This window comes from Prionailurus viverrinus, chromosome B3 (genome assembly GCF_022837055.1).
Source record: "Prionailurus viverrinus isolate Anna chromosome B3, UM_Priviv_1.0, whole genome shotgun sequence".
NCBI lineage: Eukaryota > Metazoa > Chordata > Mammalia > Carnivora > Felidae > Prionailurus > Prionailurus viverrinus.
In genome coordinates, this window is record NC_062566.1 from 134,651,393 (window position 1) to 134,671,014 (window position 19,622).

The following is a 19,622-nucleotide window of genomic DNA, read 5'->3' on the forward strand; positions in this document are numbered from 1 at the left end:
CCAAACTGTTTTCTAAAAATATTAATGTATGTGCCTAAACTATCATTTACAATATGAAAGAGCACTTTGTTAAACAATATTTACATATTAAGAATATCATACTTACAAATTTAATCATCTCCTCACCTAGTAGGACTCAACTCAATCAGCTGAAAAGATCATTGGCTATTTGGACGGCTTTAATTTTTTAAAGCAGAAGTTGGAAGTGCAGGATCCAGGCTCAAGATGAGCCTTGGTGCTGTCCCCCTCCCCCCGGCAGAGGACTGGGGCACATCCCTTCTCATGAACTCACTCCACTCCTACCACCACCGCCATCTCTGCTGAGCCACTGACAGTAGGAACTATTTTTAGGATTATAATGGCGTCACTATTTTAGCTGGCCAAATGTGGTCGAAAAATCTTGTCAAGAGCAGAGAAAACTCCAGATTATCTCAATCTCCTATGTGAATTGTTTCACGTGGCATCTAACCTGAACGAGAGATTCTATGGTAAGCATGTCTGCAGCACTGAAAGAAACCTCACTCATTCCCTCGTTTCCAAGTAAAATGGGAATTAGAAAAACAAATGGTGATAGGTAGACACAAAAGCCCACATCATCCGGTTCTTTTCCAAGGAGCATTAATAAATACGAGAGAATTTACCTAAGGTGATCGTGTTGGCAAGCTTCGGCAAATACTGCTCGGAAAGACTTCAAATCATCTGCTGAAAATCTTGCTGGGTCAATCTTTTCTATGCAAGTAAAAAAAGCTATCGCCAAAGGTGTCAATGGATTAAGGTTCAATGACGTTTCAGGTGGAGACAAAGGATCGATGTGAAGCACAGAGATGGAGAAGGTTCCCACAGCTAGTCTAAAAATAAGTTCAGGCCTGGATTCATCCACTGAAACAGATCTAGATGGGAGAGCTGGAACACATGGGTTAAAATGAGATACATAAAATACTTAAAAATGATCCATTATATCAAAATTATAAAACATTTATTCGTGTTAGTTTAAAAATTTTTTTCAATGTTTATTTATTTTTTGAGAGACAGAGAGTGGGGGAGGGGCAGAGACAGTAGGAGACACAGAATCCAAAGCAGGTTCCAGTCTCTGAACTGTCAGCACAGAGCCCGAATGCGAGGCTCGAACTCACAAACCATGAGATCATGACCTGAGCCGAACTCGGACGCTTAACCGACTGAGCCACCCAGGCTCCCCTACTTGTGTTAGTTTTAAAAAACAGGTGATCACACGACAGTTTGAATGATATTTGATGTTAAACAAGATAAGCTGTTAACTCTCTGCATTTTATATCCTGGATCCTTGACACACATATGGAGATGCCTGGCTGGCTCAGTCGGTAGAGCACGGGACTCAATCTCAGGTTTATGAGTTCAAGCCTCACGCTGTGCAGAGATTAAATAAATAAAACTTAAAAAAAACAACAACAACAATGGGGAGTCTGGGTGTCTCAGTCCATTAAGCAGCTGGCTCTTGATCCTGGCTCCTGGTTGTGAGACTGAGTCTGGCATCAGGCTCAGTGGAGCCTGCTTGGGATTCTCTCTTCTCCTCTCTCTCTCTGTTCCATCCTTGCTCGTGCTCTCTCTCTCTCAAAGTAAATAAATAAATCTTTAAAACACACACACACACACACACACACACACACACACACACACGGAAACAAAACTTTTGCAGTGATAAAACTGTATTGGAAAAGTCACAGATCAACCACAAGTTGCTCAAATTTTCCTGTAAGCCTCGTGTCTATTTCAAACCTGAGGTTCTCTTTCAAGAAAAGCGTCAGATGGTGGGTGAGACGCCTAAGCTGCGATAATATGAAACTTACACGCACTTTTTAATAAAAATATTTAAATACACAAAGACTACAAGTTCACATTTTCTTTCTAAATTTGGTTAAATGGCCTAGATCAAAAGAAAATCTTCTGAAGGGAAAGAAAAGCAGCGGCAGAATGGCATTTTTTTTTTAATTTTTTTTTTTTCAACGTTTATTTATTTTTGGGACAGAGAGAGACAGAGCATGAACGGGGGAGGGGCAGAGAGAGAGGGAGACACAGAATCGGAAGCAGGCTCCAGGCTCTGAGCCATCAGCCCAGAGCCTGACGCGGGGCTCGAACTCACGGACCGCGAGATCGTGACCTGGCTGAAGTCGGACGCTTAACTGACTGCGCCACCCAGGCGCCCCCAGAATGGCATTTTCAAGAAAGAAACAATGTGTTTAATTTTTAAATTTTTAAAAATTCTAGTGGCACTATCAACAAATGTCTTACGCTACGTACAAGTTTTCTGTAAAGCTGGTGGGGGCGCCAGGTTGGATGGCAATGCTGACCCTCTTACTGGCTGTTCTTTATGATGATCAAGGAAATCTCCCCACGTTGGCTGAAGCTGTAAAATAATTTTTTTTTAATCACATGAATAAAGCGTAGAATTTTAGAAGCCACTTTTCAAGCTGAGAGTAACAATTAAATAATACTTTACCACAGTAGCACTTAATGGAGATCCTGCTGGAGTATTTGTATATGTACTAGTTAACGACAACTCAAGGTCCACATTTGGAGGGTCTCCAAGGGGTGGAAGAGAAGAGAGACTATGGGACATGTCCATATCGGCCATGGAGAAGAAAACTTCTTCTTCTAGAGAGAATTAAACCTTGTCAATTATGTCAATTCATGTCTTTATAGTAAGTTAACATGTATTAATGTCATATTCTTCCTTCAGATTATCTGCAATACGGTGATGCCCTAAAGTTTACATTACTTCCAGTAGGGTACTTTATTTGGATCCAAGATATAAATGGCATAATAAAAACTCGACCAAATACAAGTTACAGTTATGCTATCCTACTGGGGAACTTGTTTTGTGGTTTTTTGTTTTTTTTCCAAATATATGACATGTACTACATGGTATATTTTTAGGTGTCATGTGACAGTTTAGGAGTTAAAACCCAACTTTAAAATAGTATGAAGATCTTGCGATATCTGGTTTCATGTGGATACAGCTTTTTCTTTAAAAACAAACCTGAATATATCATTTAGAATTCTATTTACCTTTCACTATCTTCTTTCTGGAGGTTGTTTCACCCTGAGGCGAATGAAGTTTGTTATGGCCAAAATTGCTTGAATACACTTTAATTTCTTAGTTTTTAATTTATTTAGTTCAACATTCTGTATTTAAAGTGATTCTTATTATTTAAGGTATTAGTGCTTAAATAAACATTGTAAAACACCTGTAAGTGCCAGGTTTACTTGATAAAGACTATATTTACATATAATTGATAGAAGAGTAGAGAAAGGTTCCTAAAGGAATCTGCCATAAATCATTATACAAGTATGTAAGAATTTGACAAAATGAATAATTATCCCCAATTTATCTTTTGTGAATGCATTTTTGTGAATTGACTATCCTTAGAATAAAAAAAACAGAATAAATCATGACTTATGAAACAAGATTACACAATCAAAAAAAAGGTCCATGTGCCGGTGCATCACTGTAATTAATGACATGGCTAGATCAACTTACTAACTGAAACCCTCTTATAGCACAGATCTTTTGTTCTTTCATTACTAAACTCCATTTCACAACAGCCAAATTGTTTACTCTGCTCTTTGATGACACTGTAGGAATCTAGTGTCAACGGTTTTAGTTGCTTACCGCGGCTAGAAGGTGTCCGAGCAGATTCTGTCTCATAAAAGCTTTGCTCTGAAGATACACCCACGGAGAGGGAATCTTTTCTCAAATAATACCGGTTTAATTCCATCTGAATTCGATATTCGTCTTCCTGCTGCATAGGTCGGTTTTTTCTATCTTTGTTACCTAATCCTATTTTGCTAGAATTTTCTGGAAGTATAGAAAGGAAAGCAAAACAGTAATTAAATCTGGAGTTAATCATCTCTCTCCCAAAACCCACTTGTTCAATACTAACAGCAACTTCATGCCAGTCAATTCAGAACTACCACTATTTAATATTAATCAGAGACCTATGCAGTAGTTTTAAGCAGCTAGCTAGAAATCACAGAATCTTTGATCTTAACTAAAAAATTTCAAAGTTAAAAATAATAACAGAGTAACCCGTTGCCATACTTGCCTGGTCCGGCAATAGCTGCTAACATATCCAAAAGCAAGTGCACCTGCCTCGGTGACAGGAATAGGTGAATAGAGTCTATCTGTCCATCAATATCCAACTTCAAAACAAAAAACAAAAACAAAACCACTCAGGATAAACACTCTTAAAACCTCATCACCACAAATCCCAGTATACTTTAATGCACGGAGATCAATACGGATTAGTCAGTCTTCAATTCTTTTACCTAAGATTCCATCCATGAATTCACACAATCTAAATAAAAAGATTTATAGGCCATCAAACTGTTGTTCTAAGAGGGGAAATCCTCCCGAGAAATTCCATGTTGGCAAGTCCAACGTCACACTTTTTGTCTCTGTAAGCTTACTATACAGTATTTAAGGTATTTGAGGCCTTAAGACACAGTCACTAAGAAAGAATATCAAGTTAGTAGTACAGTTTTCCTTCCCAGCAGGACTTCAAGACTCGAGTCATAATCCTCAAAGCTGGAGTCACACCAATAGCAAATAAAGTTGGCTTTCCCAAGTTTGCCCACTTGCTAGCACAGCACTTGGGGACACTTCCCTATCAGCAGCGTGCCTCTCCAGATGCCCCGTATTCCACAAAGCCCACTCCCCGCTAGGTAGGAAAGCATAAGCCACAGCAGAGATGCCAATGGAGTTGGGCGACCAGGTGAACTGCCTTGCTCTTTTCCAAGTCTTTGTCCAATTTTCCTCCTAGAAATAAGAGCCCACCCAGTCCCGTCTTGATTCCCCTGGAGTATATTCTGACAAAAACAATTACTCCACTCTCTACACCACATTCTAAAAAGTTGAATATGCTATGGCCGCCTTACTTTTCATTCACCTCCTCTTAGTCCTAATGCTAACACTCCCATTATCTTCATGCCATTTTGCAATTTAAAAGGAATTCAATTAATAAAATACATTTATATTTGGAAAATGGTACCTTCCCCAGGGGAAAAAACAAATTTCCTCTGATTCTAAAAACAAAAAATATTGTATTATATAGTAACTCTGAGAAATGTCCATGATCTGAGAATATAATAACATTCTCCAATAATAACAATCATCGCTATCACTTTTTGTTTTTTTTTTTAATTTTTTTTCAACGTTTTTTAATTTATTTTGGGACAGAGAGAGACAGAGCATGAACGGGGGAGGGGCAGAGAGAGAGGGAGACACAGCATCGGAAACAGGCTCCAGGCTCCGAGCCATCAGCCCAGAGCCTGACACGGGGCTCGAACTCACGGACCGCGAGATCGTGACCTGGCTGAAGTCGGACGCTTAACCGACTGCGCCACCCAGGCGCCCCATGTTTTTGCTTTTTTAAGTGCTGGGGCACTATGCCCCAACCAGCGTGGGATTCTCGCTCTCTGCCCCTCCCCCACTCATGCTTTTTCTCTCTCTCCGAATAAACAAACTTTAACAAAAATTAAAAAATAAAGTCAAATAATTTCAAACTCAATATGACACTGTAACTGAAACGAAATCTCTATAAATTCAATACATGCAAGTCCTCTATGTTCTTAGATAGCACATTCCTGAAAGTACATGCTAAAACTGAGTATGTGAACCATAAACTATTTGGGGTGGGTACCAGTCTCAGAGAACTGAAATAAATAAATAAATATGGCACAAAAACAGACACATAGACCAATGGAATAGAATAGAAACTCCAGAACTAGACCCACAAACGTATGGCCAACTCATCTTTGACAAAGCAGGAAAGAACATCCAATGGAAAAAAAGACAGCCTCTTTAACAAATGGTGCTGGGAGAACTGGACAGCAACATGCAGAAGGTTGAAACTAGACCACTTTCTCACACCATTCACAAAAATAAACTCAAAATGGATAAAGGACCTGAATGTGAGACAGGAAACCATCAAAACCTTAGAGGAGAAAGCAGGAAAAGACCTCTCTGACCTCAGCCGTAGCAATCTCTTACTCGACACATCCCCAAAGGCAAGGGAATTAAAAGCAAAAGTGAATTACTGGGACCTTAGGAAGATAAAAAGCTTCTGCACAGCAAAGGAAACAACCAACAAAACTAAAAGGCAACCAACGGAATGGGAAAAGATATTCGCAAATGACATATCGGACAAAGGGCTAGTATCCAAAATCTATAAAGAGCTCACCAAACTCCACACCCGAAAAACAAATAACCCAGTGAAGAAATGGGCAGAAGACATGAATAGACACTTCTCTAAAGAAGACATCCGGATGGCCAACAGGCACATGAAAAGATGTTCAGCGTCGCTCCTTATCAGAGAAATACAAATCAAAACCACACTCAGGTATCACCTCACGCCAGTCAGAGTGGCCAAAATGAACAAATCAGGAGACTATAGATGCTGGAGAGGATGTGGAGAAACGGGAACCCTCTTGCACTGTTGGTGGGAATGCAAATTGGTGCAGCCGCTCTGGAAAGCAGTGTGGAGGTTCCTCAGAAAATTAAAAATAGACCTACCCTATGACCCAGCAATAGCACTGCTAGGAATTTATCCAAGGGATACAGGAGTACTGATGCATAGGGCCACTTGTACCCCAATGTTCATAGCAGCACTCTCAACAATAGCCAAATTATGGAAAGAGCCTAAATGTCCATCAACTGATGAATGGATAAAGAAATTGTGGTTTATATACACAATGGAATACTACGTGGCAATGAGAAAAAATGAAATATGGCCTTTTGTAGCAACGTGGATGGAACTGGAGAGTGTGATGCTAAGTGAAATAAGCCGTACAGAGAAAGACAGATACCATATGGTTTCACTCTTATGTGGATCCTGAGAAACTTAACAGGAACCCATGGGGGAGGGGAAGGGAAAAAAAAAAAAAAAAAAAGAGGTTAGAGTGCGAGAGAGCCAAAGCATAAGAGACTGTTAAAAACTGAGAACAAACTGAGGGTTGATGGGGGGTGGGAGGGAGGAGAGGGTGGGTGATGGGTATTGAGGAGGGCACCTTTTGGGGTGAGCACTGGGTGTTGTATGGAAACCAATTTGTCAATAAATTTCATATAAAAAATAAATAAATAAATAAATAAATAAATAAATAATAAAATTACATAAAATATCTTTCATAACATTTTGAACTCACAGTTGAAAGACGTGGGTCTAATGAACATCAGAGGGACTAAAGATCGGGCACTTTGAGCACCCCTAACCGATGCCATCTTTGTCTACACTGTATTGTTTATGAGATTTACATTTCTCAATGCTAACATCTAGAACTTTTATTTCTCCATTTAGTCTTCATTTTCATTAAATAAGAACTATATGTACTCAAAAATCAAGTTACTACCGCAAAAACAATTACCACATAGGCGAGGAGAGTAAGATCCCCAAACATCACACACTGGCTGGCAATCATACCCTCATGCAGTGATTCCAGGTGTTATTTGTCACCTAATACACAGATGTCCAAAAGCAACATCGAAAAGGCACTTATGCAAATCAACACATAGTGTGCAAAAGTCTGGGTCTGCTCAAAGATCAAGTATATAAATGCTGAAAACTATATTTAATCAAAACAGAACTATAAAAGTTACTATGGTTCTCCCTTCTTAGAGAAAGAGTAAATGCACCCCCCCCCCACCCTTCCCAGAGGCAGGAGTGTGTTAGTTTCCCAAGGATTTTAGCACATCGGGGGATTCCCTGAGGGTTTAAACACACCTACAGCTTTCTCGTGTTATTTTATGAAGAGGCTTTTAAGAACTGGAGAAAGGAGGTCCTAGCACCTAGGGTAGGACAGAGCACTAAACGAAGGAGAGGGAGTCCTCAGAAATAGGAAGGCTGAGGTTCTGATTATCCCCTTCCCCTGCCTCCACCTCTAGCCAGGAGTGCCAACCCAAGGACGGGTTGCTGGAGATCCTTCAATCCTCTGAAAATCCTATGTGCATTCACGTGCACTCAGTTGCTCCCTCTCCCATGCCCCTCCCCCCAGCAATCTCTATAGCTCTCATTATATGCTGTATTAAGGCGAAGACAGTATTCCACTCTTCTTTGCATCTCCCCAAGAAGTTGCACAGGGCCTGGCACACAGCACTCAAACACCTACAGCTAGTTAGCACAGTGAGTAAAATGACTAAATCCTGACATCTTAATTTAAACTACATTTTACACAGATTATATAGCAAATTAGCTTTCAAAGTTTGAAAATAACATGCCACAAATACGTTTTTAACCAGCTACACAAACACAAGCTTCCTGATTCCCCAGCAGACCGCCCAATACTGCTCCCTACAAAACAGGTGTTGTCTTTACAAGCTCTACAAAAGCCATGAGTTACCATGGGGGGGGGGGGGGGAATCAATCTCTTTTCATAAATATTCCACAACATAAAAACAGTCATTCTGTTCAAAACGCACAAAGGTGGGCATTTTTACATGCATACAATTAAGCACCTTCTACAGTCAACTTCTTGCTTTCCAAATCTCTTCTCCTAAACTTACTTTTGTGACAACAGATTCCTTAATAAAGTGCTAGTTTCTGAACTAACGAATGTTTCTGAACCGCTCAAGTGCAGGAGAGTGAGTGTAGGAGACAGTGCTAAACCCAAGCAGCAGCAGAAGGGCAAAGGCAGTCCTCACGTGAGCCTTAAGACGGGAGGACAGAGGCCCCAGCAGAGAGTAAGAACGCTGGCTCCAGGACAGTGGGCACCCTAGTTGCAGGACAATCCAGTGACCAATCGGTGAGACCACTGCATAGATTAAAGAATGCTTGTACTTTTGTTTTGTTTTACTATAGAAAATAAAACAAACACTTACCTTAGCTCCAGGAAGTACTTCATTCTGTTTCAACGTGAGACTCAACTCCAACCTACCGATCAGCCCTCCAATCTGCACTGGGTCAGAGGGTGCCATCTCTGGTAAATTTCTAGTTAGTTGTGGGTGTGGCTCATAGACAATTTTGGGATTCCAGCTGGGTGACAGCTTTGGCTCAGTTTCCTACAATGAGGCAATAAGAATAAAATAATTCTTGGGAATGCAAGCTGGTGCAGCCACTCTGGAAAACAGTATGGAGGTTCCTCAAAAAACTAAAACTAAAACTACCCTAACGAACCAGCAATTGCACTACTAGGCATTTATCCAAGGCATACAGCTGTGCTGCTTCGAAGGGACACATGCACCCCCATGTTTATAGCGGCCCTATTGACAATAGCCAAAGTCTGGAAAGAGCCCAAATGTCCACCTATGGATGGATGCATGGATAAAGAAGATGTGGTGTGTGTGTGTGTATATATATATATATATATATATATATATATATATATACACACACACACACACACAACGGAGTATTACTCGGCCATCAAAAAGAATGAAATCTTGCCATTTGCAACTACGTGGATGGAACTGGAGGGTATTATGCTAAGTGAAATTAGTCAGAGAAAAACAAAAATCATACGACTTCACTAATATGAAGACTTTGAGAGACAAAAGAGATGAACCTAAGGGAAGGGAAACAAAAACAATATAAAAACAGGGAGGGGGACAAAGCATGAGAGACTCATAAATATGGAGAACAAACAGGGTTTCTGGAGGGGTTGTGGGAGGGGGGCTAAATGGGGAAGGTTCACTAAGGAATCTACTCCTGAAATCATCGTTTCACTAGATGCTAACTAATTTGGATGTAAGTTTTAAAAAACAAAAAATAAAATTAAAGAAAAGAATAAAGTAATTCTTTAAAATACCTTAGTGTAAATAAACTGAAATGCAAAATACAAATGTCAGCATAGGAGTAAAATATTTGACATGAAAAACTTATTACGTGACCATGAATAAACCAGTATCTTATAGCTAGCATGAAACAGTAGTAATAAAGGCAAATCATGGAAAAGGACTTTATGGAAAAAGAGCACAGTATCTATTCAAATTATAGCAATAAGAAAAAATAGACATTCTGTAATCATGAAAATCTGAAATAATGCAAAAGATGAATTATGGAAGGACTGATTTATGAAAGGAGACTCTACTCTCAGAAAGGATTAATAAAAAGTTCTTAATTATAAAACCCTTTTAAGCTGTAAGTTTTCAGCACTATTCATTATGTAAGGTAATGTGAACACTGCTTGGGATTTTATCATAAAATGGTATTCGCGGTCACCATACCACTTTCCCCCAAGACACAGTATCCTATGTTATACACCTCACAGGTAGGAAAGGCATCAATCGTAAATAAGAGTATTTTAAAAACCCCGAAAGGTAGGCATCCCTGAATATTTGTGTTAACTTCCAGATCAGATGGATCTGTATACCCCAGCAAAACCTAATAGCCCCCATTTAAACCTTTTACAAATCTAGGATTTAGCGTTTGTTTTTTTGTTTGGTTTTTCTTACCACTGGTGCAGTTGAACACACTGGGGAGGATTTTGCTGACGCAGAAAACTCATCCCAGAAGAGGGCCACTCCGGAGAGCTGCAGCAACTTGTGCGCAAACGCTGTGGGCTGATGCACGTTCATTCCTGCAGACTCGTCAGCAGCTTCGTCACAGTACACGGTCCTGCGCGTTCAAAACAAGAGCATTTGCACAACACTCCAGAGAAAACCTACTTGCAAGCCTAAGAAACACACACAGCCTTTTCACTTAAAGGATTGTTCAAGTGTTAGCACAACTGAGAAAATGAGAAAAGGTAACGTGGTCAGCATTACGGTGCTTTACTACGGGAAAACGTTTTCACCAAGAGACCTCAGCCACAGGAAGGGTAATTTTAGGGGGTCCTAAGCTGGCGGGGGGGGTGGGCGGGGGGGAGACGGGATTAATAACTGCCTAAAGTTCGCCTCCAGGAAAACAATCCCTGTGCTCCCTCACAAACCTATCTTGGCTCCAAGGCACGTGTCTGACATGAATGGCATTTCTTGAACTCTTCCGACTGTTCATTCCAGGAATTCAGTTTAAACAAAATACAGAAAGTAGTTCTACGTGCGTGAGATTTCAGTAGCTTTTTAATGTACCATTTCAGGGAAATGCAACCTAATTTCAAAATTCTGTTGACAAGAACTTTCACGGGACACCTGGGTGGCTCGGTGGGTTAAGCGTCCAACTCCTGATTAACGGCTCAGGTCATGGACTCACAGTTGGCAAGATCGAGTCCCACGTCAGGCTCTACACTGACAGCGCGGAGCCTGCTTGGGATTCTCTCTCTGTGCCTCTCTCTCTGCCTTTCCCCTGCTCAAGCTCGCTCTCTCTCAAAAATAAATGAATATTAAAAAAAATAATAACCGTTTCACTAATACGTATGATGTTTTGTGAAAGACAGAAACCGTATCTGCTCAAAATCTGGCAAAAGCCCCCAGCAGATCTGTATACGACAGGGCCGTATACTGAGCACTAAGTGCCTTTGGTGCTCGGTGTACATATTTCATCCCGTGTGTTTCTGCAGGCATTCGAAGCACATTAAAACACACGCGAACAGTGACAACCTCAAATCAACACTCAAAAGTGTGTACATGAATCAATCTCTGTTTCAGAGCTGTTTAGAAGGTTCCAAGCGGGCAAAAACACAAAACTAAGTGCTGGTTTCTATATTTTTAAGGAAATCACTATCACACATACTGACTTTAAGATACATACTCTCACAGAATCCTCAAAGAAAACAGCAGCAGCTTTTTCATGCAAAGCAGCACTTAGACCAAGCAAAGGAAAGCAAAAAAGCCCCTAATACTAATGAGACATGCCAAAACAACACATCGCTCACATGAAAAAACTCCAACAGGAGTGCCTTAAATTCAGCTGCGCTCAACTATTCATGATTTTTATTTGATACTAACTAAAAAGAGAACCATTTGCTTTGAATTCAGTATTATATACAAATTATACCCCAAATGGCATTTTAAGTTTTCAATAATGGGATCAGAACATATCTTGGAGAGCAGTGCTTTACTGTGAAATCATACCATGTATTAACAGCATCACCTCTAATCTCTAAAAGCATCATAAAATCTAATGAGAGACTTAGATCTTACCATTTATAAAACAAAAGAATAGGGTCATTTATTCTCAGAGATAAGAAGTCTTACCTTTCTATTCGAATTTCAAGTGCAGTTCCAGTTTTGGAATTTTCTGGCACGTGTTCGATTCTCAAGACAGTGTCTATAAAAGTGACTTTTACTCTTCTTAGCACTAGAGTAAACAGGTCACCGTCAACATGAGACCATACGTATACTCAATAAAAACTTCTAATGAAAGGAATACAAAATAAAAAAGTTGTATTTCTTTCCTTAAAAATCCCCAAACCTTAAGTTTGGTAATAAATACTTTGTCTTACTGAGCACCTACTATGTCATATCTCAACAGACACTTGGGTACAGCTAACACTCTCTGTTGAATTAAAATCCCTTACACAAGCACAATAAAATAAACAGGAGAAACGAGGACACAAAGGACATGAAATTAAATCAGATACAATATTTAAAATAACCTCAATTCTAAAGTTTTGAAGTGAGAACAGTAATCTGTTTAAAAACAAATCACTCCAACGGATCTACCTTATGTGAGACTTACTAAATAAAAGGTACTAATATACTAAAAACAAAACAAAAATCTAAAATTTTTGAAAATACTCAATAATGCCAAACCTGTTTCAATGGTTTCAGCAAACTTTTCAAGTCCTTCAAAAGGCTGGGATCCTTCTCCTTGTTCATCCGTTAATTTCTGGCTAAGACACTCTTTTGCCAACTGCATACTGCTGGTCATGAAACTTGACCAATACATAGGCTCAGAACCAGTTGCTGCAGAAAATATACATGAATTCTAAATAACTTCTCATAGTTCCAACAAAGCCATTTCGTAAAATGCCACATTTAAAATAAGTGAATTCTTAATCCTCCAAGAGATATTTAGCATCATGATGTTCCCTAGGCATAGAATACTCTAGAAATCACTCTTGCAAGAGATTCAACCACCACCTTATAATAACTGAGAAGAAAAAATAAAAGATCACAGAACACATGTCCAGAGACCTGTGTTCTCATTAAATGATACACATCTGCCAAATGTTAATTAGCGAATTCGTTCAACAAGTATTTAACACACGCATGGTACTATTTAAAAGTCTATAGAATAGAGGTCAGCAAACTTCTTTGGCAAGGGTCAGACGGCACAGATTTCAGGTTCTGTGGGTCCTTGGGTCTCTACCGTGATGACTCAACTCTCTCACTCTGGTGCAAAAGCAGCAGAGAGAATAAATGAATAAGTATGGTAGTGTTCTTACACCAATTTACAAAAACAAGACAGACCAAATTTGGCCTTCAGGCCAGAGTTAGCTGACCCTGCTGTAAGGGGTCCAAAAAAGATTAATTCTGCCCTCCCAGAGCCTACAATATAATAGAAGAAATATGTTGCGGTTAAGATGAATTAGTAAGCAACTATGCAGTGTCAACAGAAAACACAGCTGAATCGAGAGGTTAATTCTTCTCACTGACAGAATGTAACAGGAAATCTGGCAGAGCTGGTACTCGGCCGAGGCTCTGGAAGGGGAGTAGAAATGGAGACAAGATAGAAAAGCATGCTTGGAGGGATAGATGAACTGGGAAAAATCCTTTCTAGATCTTCCCTCATCAGAGAGCTGCACCACAGTCTCTTACGTTATCCAAAACAAAGTGACAGAGATCACTAGAATTCTTGCCTTTCAAAAATGGAATTTAAAAGCCCTTCTCATGGAATGTTCTTAAAGTAAGGGAGAATATTTGACTTTCCACAGGGAAAGTACTATTATATCTAGTGATCATGGTTAAAAAAATATTACTGTCAATTAAATGCCATTATCAAGGAGGACTTCCATGCACAGACTACCAATTTTCAAACTACAGGTGCCACTGATTCCAGGAAGTACACTTTAAACTTTGGTGTTCCGGACAGCACTTGGGCTTATAATCCACCAGGTATATCTCGGTAAACGTCACTTGCCACCGAAAGAATTTAAATTCAGAATTTAAGATGATTCACGTCACGACTCTCTTGGTTTAGAAAATACACACACGCCACACACACACTCCGAAGTAGAAAATCTTAAGCTACAACATCACACGGTGGTTCAGAACAGGGACTCCACGACTAGGTTGCCTGGGTTCGGATCCCATCTTCCCACTTAACTAGCCGTGACCTTGGACAAGTCTGGAATCTACCTCTGCTTCAATTCCCTGTTCTGTAAAATGGAGATAATAAAAAATATCTATTTCAAAGAGCTATTATAAAATAATATTTGTACAGCATTTAGAACAGTATGTGGCATCTAAGAAGCACTATACACGTTGGATACGTCGGAAAACATCGCGCAGGTAATTAAAGCTATACCACACACACGTACTTGTAAATAATGACTTACTACCACTTTAAAGCTTTTCCCTCCCCAAGTTTTCTTTTGAAAATTTTCAATCCTAAGACAGAGGTGAAAGAATGGTACCATGAACACCCCCACACAGCCTTCACTCAGACTCATCATGACTGTGTCACACGCACACAAATACACACAAACTCTCATCCTTTTGCTGAACTGACTTGAACTATCTGAAGGTAAACCTCAGGCATCCTAACACTCACTCCTAAATACTTGAGCATACAACTCCTAAGCATACAATGAACATTCCCCAGCAAAAGCTCAGTAAGGATAACACTCCCAAGAAACATAACCCTGGCAAAACATTATCTTCCTTACAGGCCACACCCAAATTTCCCTAGCTGTCTCAGTAACATCCTTCGTAGCAAAAGCAAAAACACAGGATTAACTATTGCACTTATTTGTGTCTTAGTCTTTTTAATCTGGAACAATTCCTCCACCTTTCTTGTCTTTCGTGATACGGATACTTCTAAAGACTACCAACCAGTGAGTCTGTAGAATTTCCTTATTTTGGATTTGTCTGCCTTCTTCCTTATAATCTGATTCAGATTAAGCACTTTTAACAGGAACGGTACATATATGATGATGTCGGTTTGATCCACTATCAATGAGATTAAGTTTGATCACTAGGTTGTTGTGATGACTGTCAGTTTCTTTCATTGTGAAAGAAACATTTTTCTCTTTGTAAATAATATGTAATCGATGGGAGGTATGCTGATACCATCTAAATATAAAGCTCCTCAACAACTTTCACCAAACGATGTTAGAATTCATTCATGATTATCACCTGTATCAAGTGCTTTTTTTTGTATTTTGGTGTTGTTGTTTTTTTTTGCCATGGTGGCCAAAAACATGGTTATGGTCTATCATCTTTTTCTACTCTATGAACCAGGTATCCTACTGCAATAAAGACCTTTCCCTTCTTCCTGCCTCTCTTACATACTGATTACTTATTTATAACAATATAAACTTAAAGAGAAATTTTGTTTTAATTTAGTGTGCTATAATCCATTATTGCCATTATTCTTTGTTTACTCAAGTATTCCCAGATTTGGCCAATGAGAGCCCCTAAAGCCCAATCCTGTGTCCTTTTAACATTTCTCCATCAATCTTTGAGCAATTCCTTTCTTTCTGGCACAATACTCCGAATCTTTAAAACACGAGTCACTTTAGATAATCAGTAACAAATAATTAAACCAAATCATCATTATACCAAAGTTCCTGCAGGTAAATAGGGCGAGAAGTAATCCTAAAGGTAAAATCACACACACCCAAGTCCTAATATTTTTATCTACTGAAAAGCTCACAAATACAATGCTAAGTAATAAATTAAATACTGAATTTAATACAATTAGGTTACTTTCCCAATCTCTGAGGAATACAAATAGAAACAAATCAAACAAACACAACACACGTACCTAGGCGAGGTCTAGGCCGGAAGACCATTTCTAGCCCTTTCACTTCCAGTGCACAATTATCCTGTAGCAAGGAGCCCCACGGAACTGACAGAGAAATGGACTGTATGAATCCTTCAGTGACTTCTAAAGGCGCATCTGCCGACTCCAGGATCTCATTGAGACACTAAAGAGAAAAAACATGTACATTTTGAAATCACAGGGACAAGAATTCCAAATTGGTAACTTACTCAAAGATGCTGAATATGCTCATATAGGTGTCAGACACTAGGGATTAAGAAAGCAGAGTCGAGGGGGCACCTGGGTGGTTCAGTCGATTAAGCACCCAACTGCGGCTGAGGTTACGATCTCACAGCTCATGAGTTCGATCCCCACATCAGGCTATGTGCTGACAGCTCAGAGCCTGGAGTCTGCTTCAGATTCTGCGTCTCCCTCTCTCTCTGCCCCTCCCCTGCTCGTGTTCACTCGCTCAAAAATAAAATTTAAAAACTATTTTAAAAAAAATGAAAAGAGAAAGAAAGCAGAGTCCAAGATAAAGACTCCCCATCCTCACGAAATTTACTGAATAGCTTACCATGGAAGACACACATAATTAAGATGTGATGAGCTACATGAAAGAGGAAATACACTGTAGTATTTGAGCATATAATAGAACCCAACCTGGCACCAGAGGAAGTACTATTGCAAAGTGAGACCAGAGAAGGCTGAGGAGTTAACCAAAGGGGTCCACACAGACTACGGCGTGTGCAAGGATTCAGAGAAAGCAGAGGTCAGAGACGCAAGACTTTCTGAAAAGGAAAAGTTACTCTAGACTCTAGTGCAGTGTGCTAGGGAGAGGAGCCAAAGATAAAGCTACATAGATAAGGGAGAGGGAGTCCAAACAGCCTTGTAGTTCATGTTCAGGAGTCTGACATTTATCTCAAGAGCAGAGTGAAGCCATTGAGAGATTTTAAGCAGGGGACCAAGATGAGATTGGAACTTTTAGCGAACCACTTCTGCCACCACACCAAGCATGTATTGGAGGAAAGCGAAATTCAGGCAGAAAGGTTGTTATGAGTAAGAGAAGTCAGGGAAATTGGTTTGGCGAGGACAGTGACACTGAGGGTGGTTAGAAGTGGACAGATTTTTGTAGTGTATTAGGAAGTAGAATTGGCATCATGAGAAATTAAAAAAAAAAGGACTGAAGGATGACTCCCGGGGTGCTGACCCGGGCAACTGGTTAGACAGTGCTATTTACATTGAAAAAACCTGGAGAAGCAGGTTAGAGGAAGCGGAGAAGTTCAGTTCCCAAGAGCAGACATCTAGGTGGAGACGTCAGAGGCAGCTGGCTATTCTGGTCTCGATCGATATCAGGGGAGCCATCTGGGCTGAGGCTCTAGGGTGATGAGAGAGGGCCTTTGGAAACTTAGGTAGAGTTAGATGATAAGAGGCCTACAACAGAATCCCGATAAGCACCCCAACATTTAAGAACTAAGAATTATTTTATGAAAGAGGCACCTGCAAACTAGAAAAAAGCAAACAGAGAAGAAGGAAAATCAAGTCTTACATTCCCAGAAAATCACGGAAAGACCACTATAAAAAGAGGGGTCCCGGGCAACAAAAGGTAACAAGAAGCCAAACATTTTTAAATGTCCACCGGATTCTGTGATATTTAGGCCACTGGTGATCCCAGTGAGAGCAATTTCAATAGCGTGGTAAGGTAAACCAGATTACAACAGAAGGAAGACAGGATGGATGTAAATATAAGTAACAGAATAATTAAATGTATTTCTTGATAATGTACTTTTTAAATTAAATTAAAATAACACACGTTCACTAAATGCCAGTTTATACGTGTGGTACTTCCTGCGTGCCATGGTAACGGCAGTGTCATAATTCTTTGTTACCAACCTAACACTGAATGTTGAGATTTGGACTGGCTCGTGTTTTGTCATTGGAGGTTACCACTTTAAAAGGCTTTCTCCATGCTGGTGTTTGTGTGATCTTACAGACTTTCTGAAGAGTACTTGGGCATGGATTGTTTTAAGGTAAACACATCCAGGTGCTCACATTCCAAATATATTGTTCTAAAGCTGATCGATCTTCCTGAGAAGAGTACTTAACGGTGGCACCATGTTGGATCGCCTCTCCTGTATTCCCTTGTACGATCTCCCTGCCCCGACTTAGCCAAAAAGGCCTACCTTTTCCCTTCCTGAATCCTCCTTCGTGCACCGCCCAGGGTATAAAAATCTCCAGGCAGGACCAGCATTTAAGTTTGCTATTGTTTCCCTATCTTATACATATTTTTGGTATGGCACTCAAAGAACTAAGCGATGTTGCTACTGCAAAATCCCTTCAAGTCTCATCTATTTCTTTATGACATCAGCATTTGTCAAGCTTATAACTATTTCAAAAACTTGGAATCAAATTTATAATGAGCCCTATCAAATCCTAGTTAAGTATATTCATCTATAGATACATAAGCTAATCAGGGAAGAGGGGGAAAACCACCTAGCCACATCATTAAGAAAGGTATTTCCAAGAGAAATTTTTAAGTTTAATTTTTCAAACATATTCATATCGTTTTGATCAACTGCACACTTATAACAACACAATCCAGAGGAAAAATCTTAACACTTAAAGCCTAACGATTACCTGAAGGAAATACTGATAAGATTAATATGGTAAGGCCTAGAGAACTACTAAGAAGACCACTATAAAACTCAAAAAACAGAAAGTGAAGAAATCATTAAAGGAATTAAAATGGGAATTAAAAGGAATTTAAAAGGAATAAGGAGGGGCACCTAGATGGCTCAGTCGGTTAGGCATCTGACTTCAGCTCAGGTCATGTTGTTCCGATTCGTGAGTTAGAGCCCCACACTGGGCTCTGTGCTGACAGCTAAGAGCCTGGAGCCTGCTTCAGATTCTGCATCTCCCTCTCTCTCTCTGGCCCTCCTCCTCGCACGGTCTGTCTCTGTCTCTCTGTCTCTGTCTCTCTCTCTCTCCCTCTCAAAAATAAATATTTAAAAAACAGGAATAAGGAAATATTTACTTAATGCAAAAGAAAGCTTGATAGCAAGTTTTAAAATATGATCTCTTTCAGTTTAGTTACATGTTTTTACTGTAGAGAAATTACAGCATGATCAATAAAAGACTGAAGCATAGGGGCGCCTGGGTGGCGCAGTCGGTTAAGCGTCCGACTTCAGCCAGGTCACGATCTTGTGGTCCGTGAGTTCGAGCCCCACGTCGGGCTCTGGGCTGATGGCTCAGAGCCTGGAGCCTGTTTCCGATTCTGTGTCTCCCTCTCTCTCTGCCCCTCCCCCGTTCATGCTCTGTCTCTCTCTGTCCCAAAAATAAATAAACGTTGAAAAAAAAATTTTTTTAAAAAAAAGACTGAAGCATAAAATACATAAGTTATGATAAAATTTTGCAGAAGATGAACATAAGAGTTCAATGGGAAAAAATACAATGTTAAATTTCCAACTATTAATGAAGAGCTTGTTCAACCATTTTCAAATGCATAATGGTAGATATTTAGATCCTACTGGGTGAAAAAATATATTTTTTATATCAATATTTACAACACAGGATTACTCTCTACAACTATTTAAGCTGTTAAGAAAACGAAAGGCCAAGGTGGCGTCACTCGCCCACCAGGACAGCAAATCAAGACTTAATTGCAGTTTCAACCTCTCCAAGAGTGAAATTTTGAGCCAATCCATCTGGATTTTCTGGTTGGCACCAAGGAGGTACTCCTCTCCCCTAGAGGAAGATGAGGTAATCCACGTAAGACTCTCCCTTCTTCTCCCC

At 39.8% G+C, this 19,622-nt stretch overlaps 1 protein-coding gene across 3 annotated transcripts in view; it reads right to left on the minus strand.

Moving 5' to 3' along the window:
* The window catches only part of ATG2B (autophagy related 2B), a 73,708-nt gene that overhangs the window by 44,480 nt on the left and 9,606 nt on the right, over positions 1 to 19,622 (minus strand). For 2 of the 3 annotated variants that reach the window (XM_047864264.1, XM_047864262.1), the window contains exons 2-11: positions 15,837 to 15,999; positions 12,659 to 12,811; positions 12,101 to 12,203; positions 10,421 to 10,583; positions 8,849 to 9,028; positions 4,083 to 4,179; positions 3,650 to 3,835; positions 2,477 to 2,631; positions 2,278 to 2,383; positions 642 to 903 (exon numbers count right to left, since the gene is read on the minus strand). In XM_047864264.1, coding sequence (XP_047720220.1) covers positions 642 to 903; positions 2,278 to 2,383; positions 2,477 to 2,631; positions 3,650 to 3,835; positions 4,083 to 4,179; positions 8,849 to 9,028; positions 10,421 to 10,583; positions 12,101 to 12,203; positions 12,659 to 12,811; positions 15,837 to 15,999 — 1,568 coding nt within the window. The remainder of the gene's footprint in view (positions 1 to 641; positions 904 to 2,277; positions 2,384 to 2,476; positions 2,632 to 3,649; positions 3,836 to 4,082; positions 4,180 to 8,848; positions 9,029 to 10,420; positions 10,584 to 12,100; positions 12,204 to 12,658; positions 12,812 to 15,836; positions 16,000 to 19,622) is intronic. The other variant, XM_047864263.1, reaches the window with a different exon arrangement.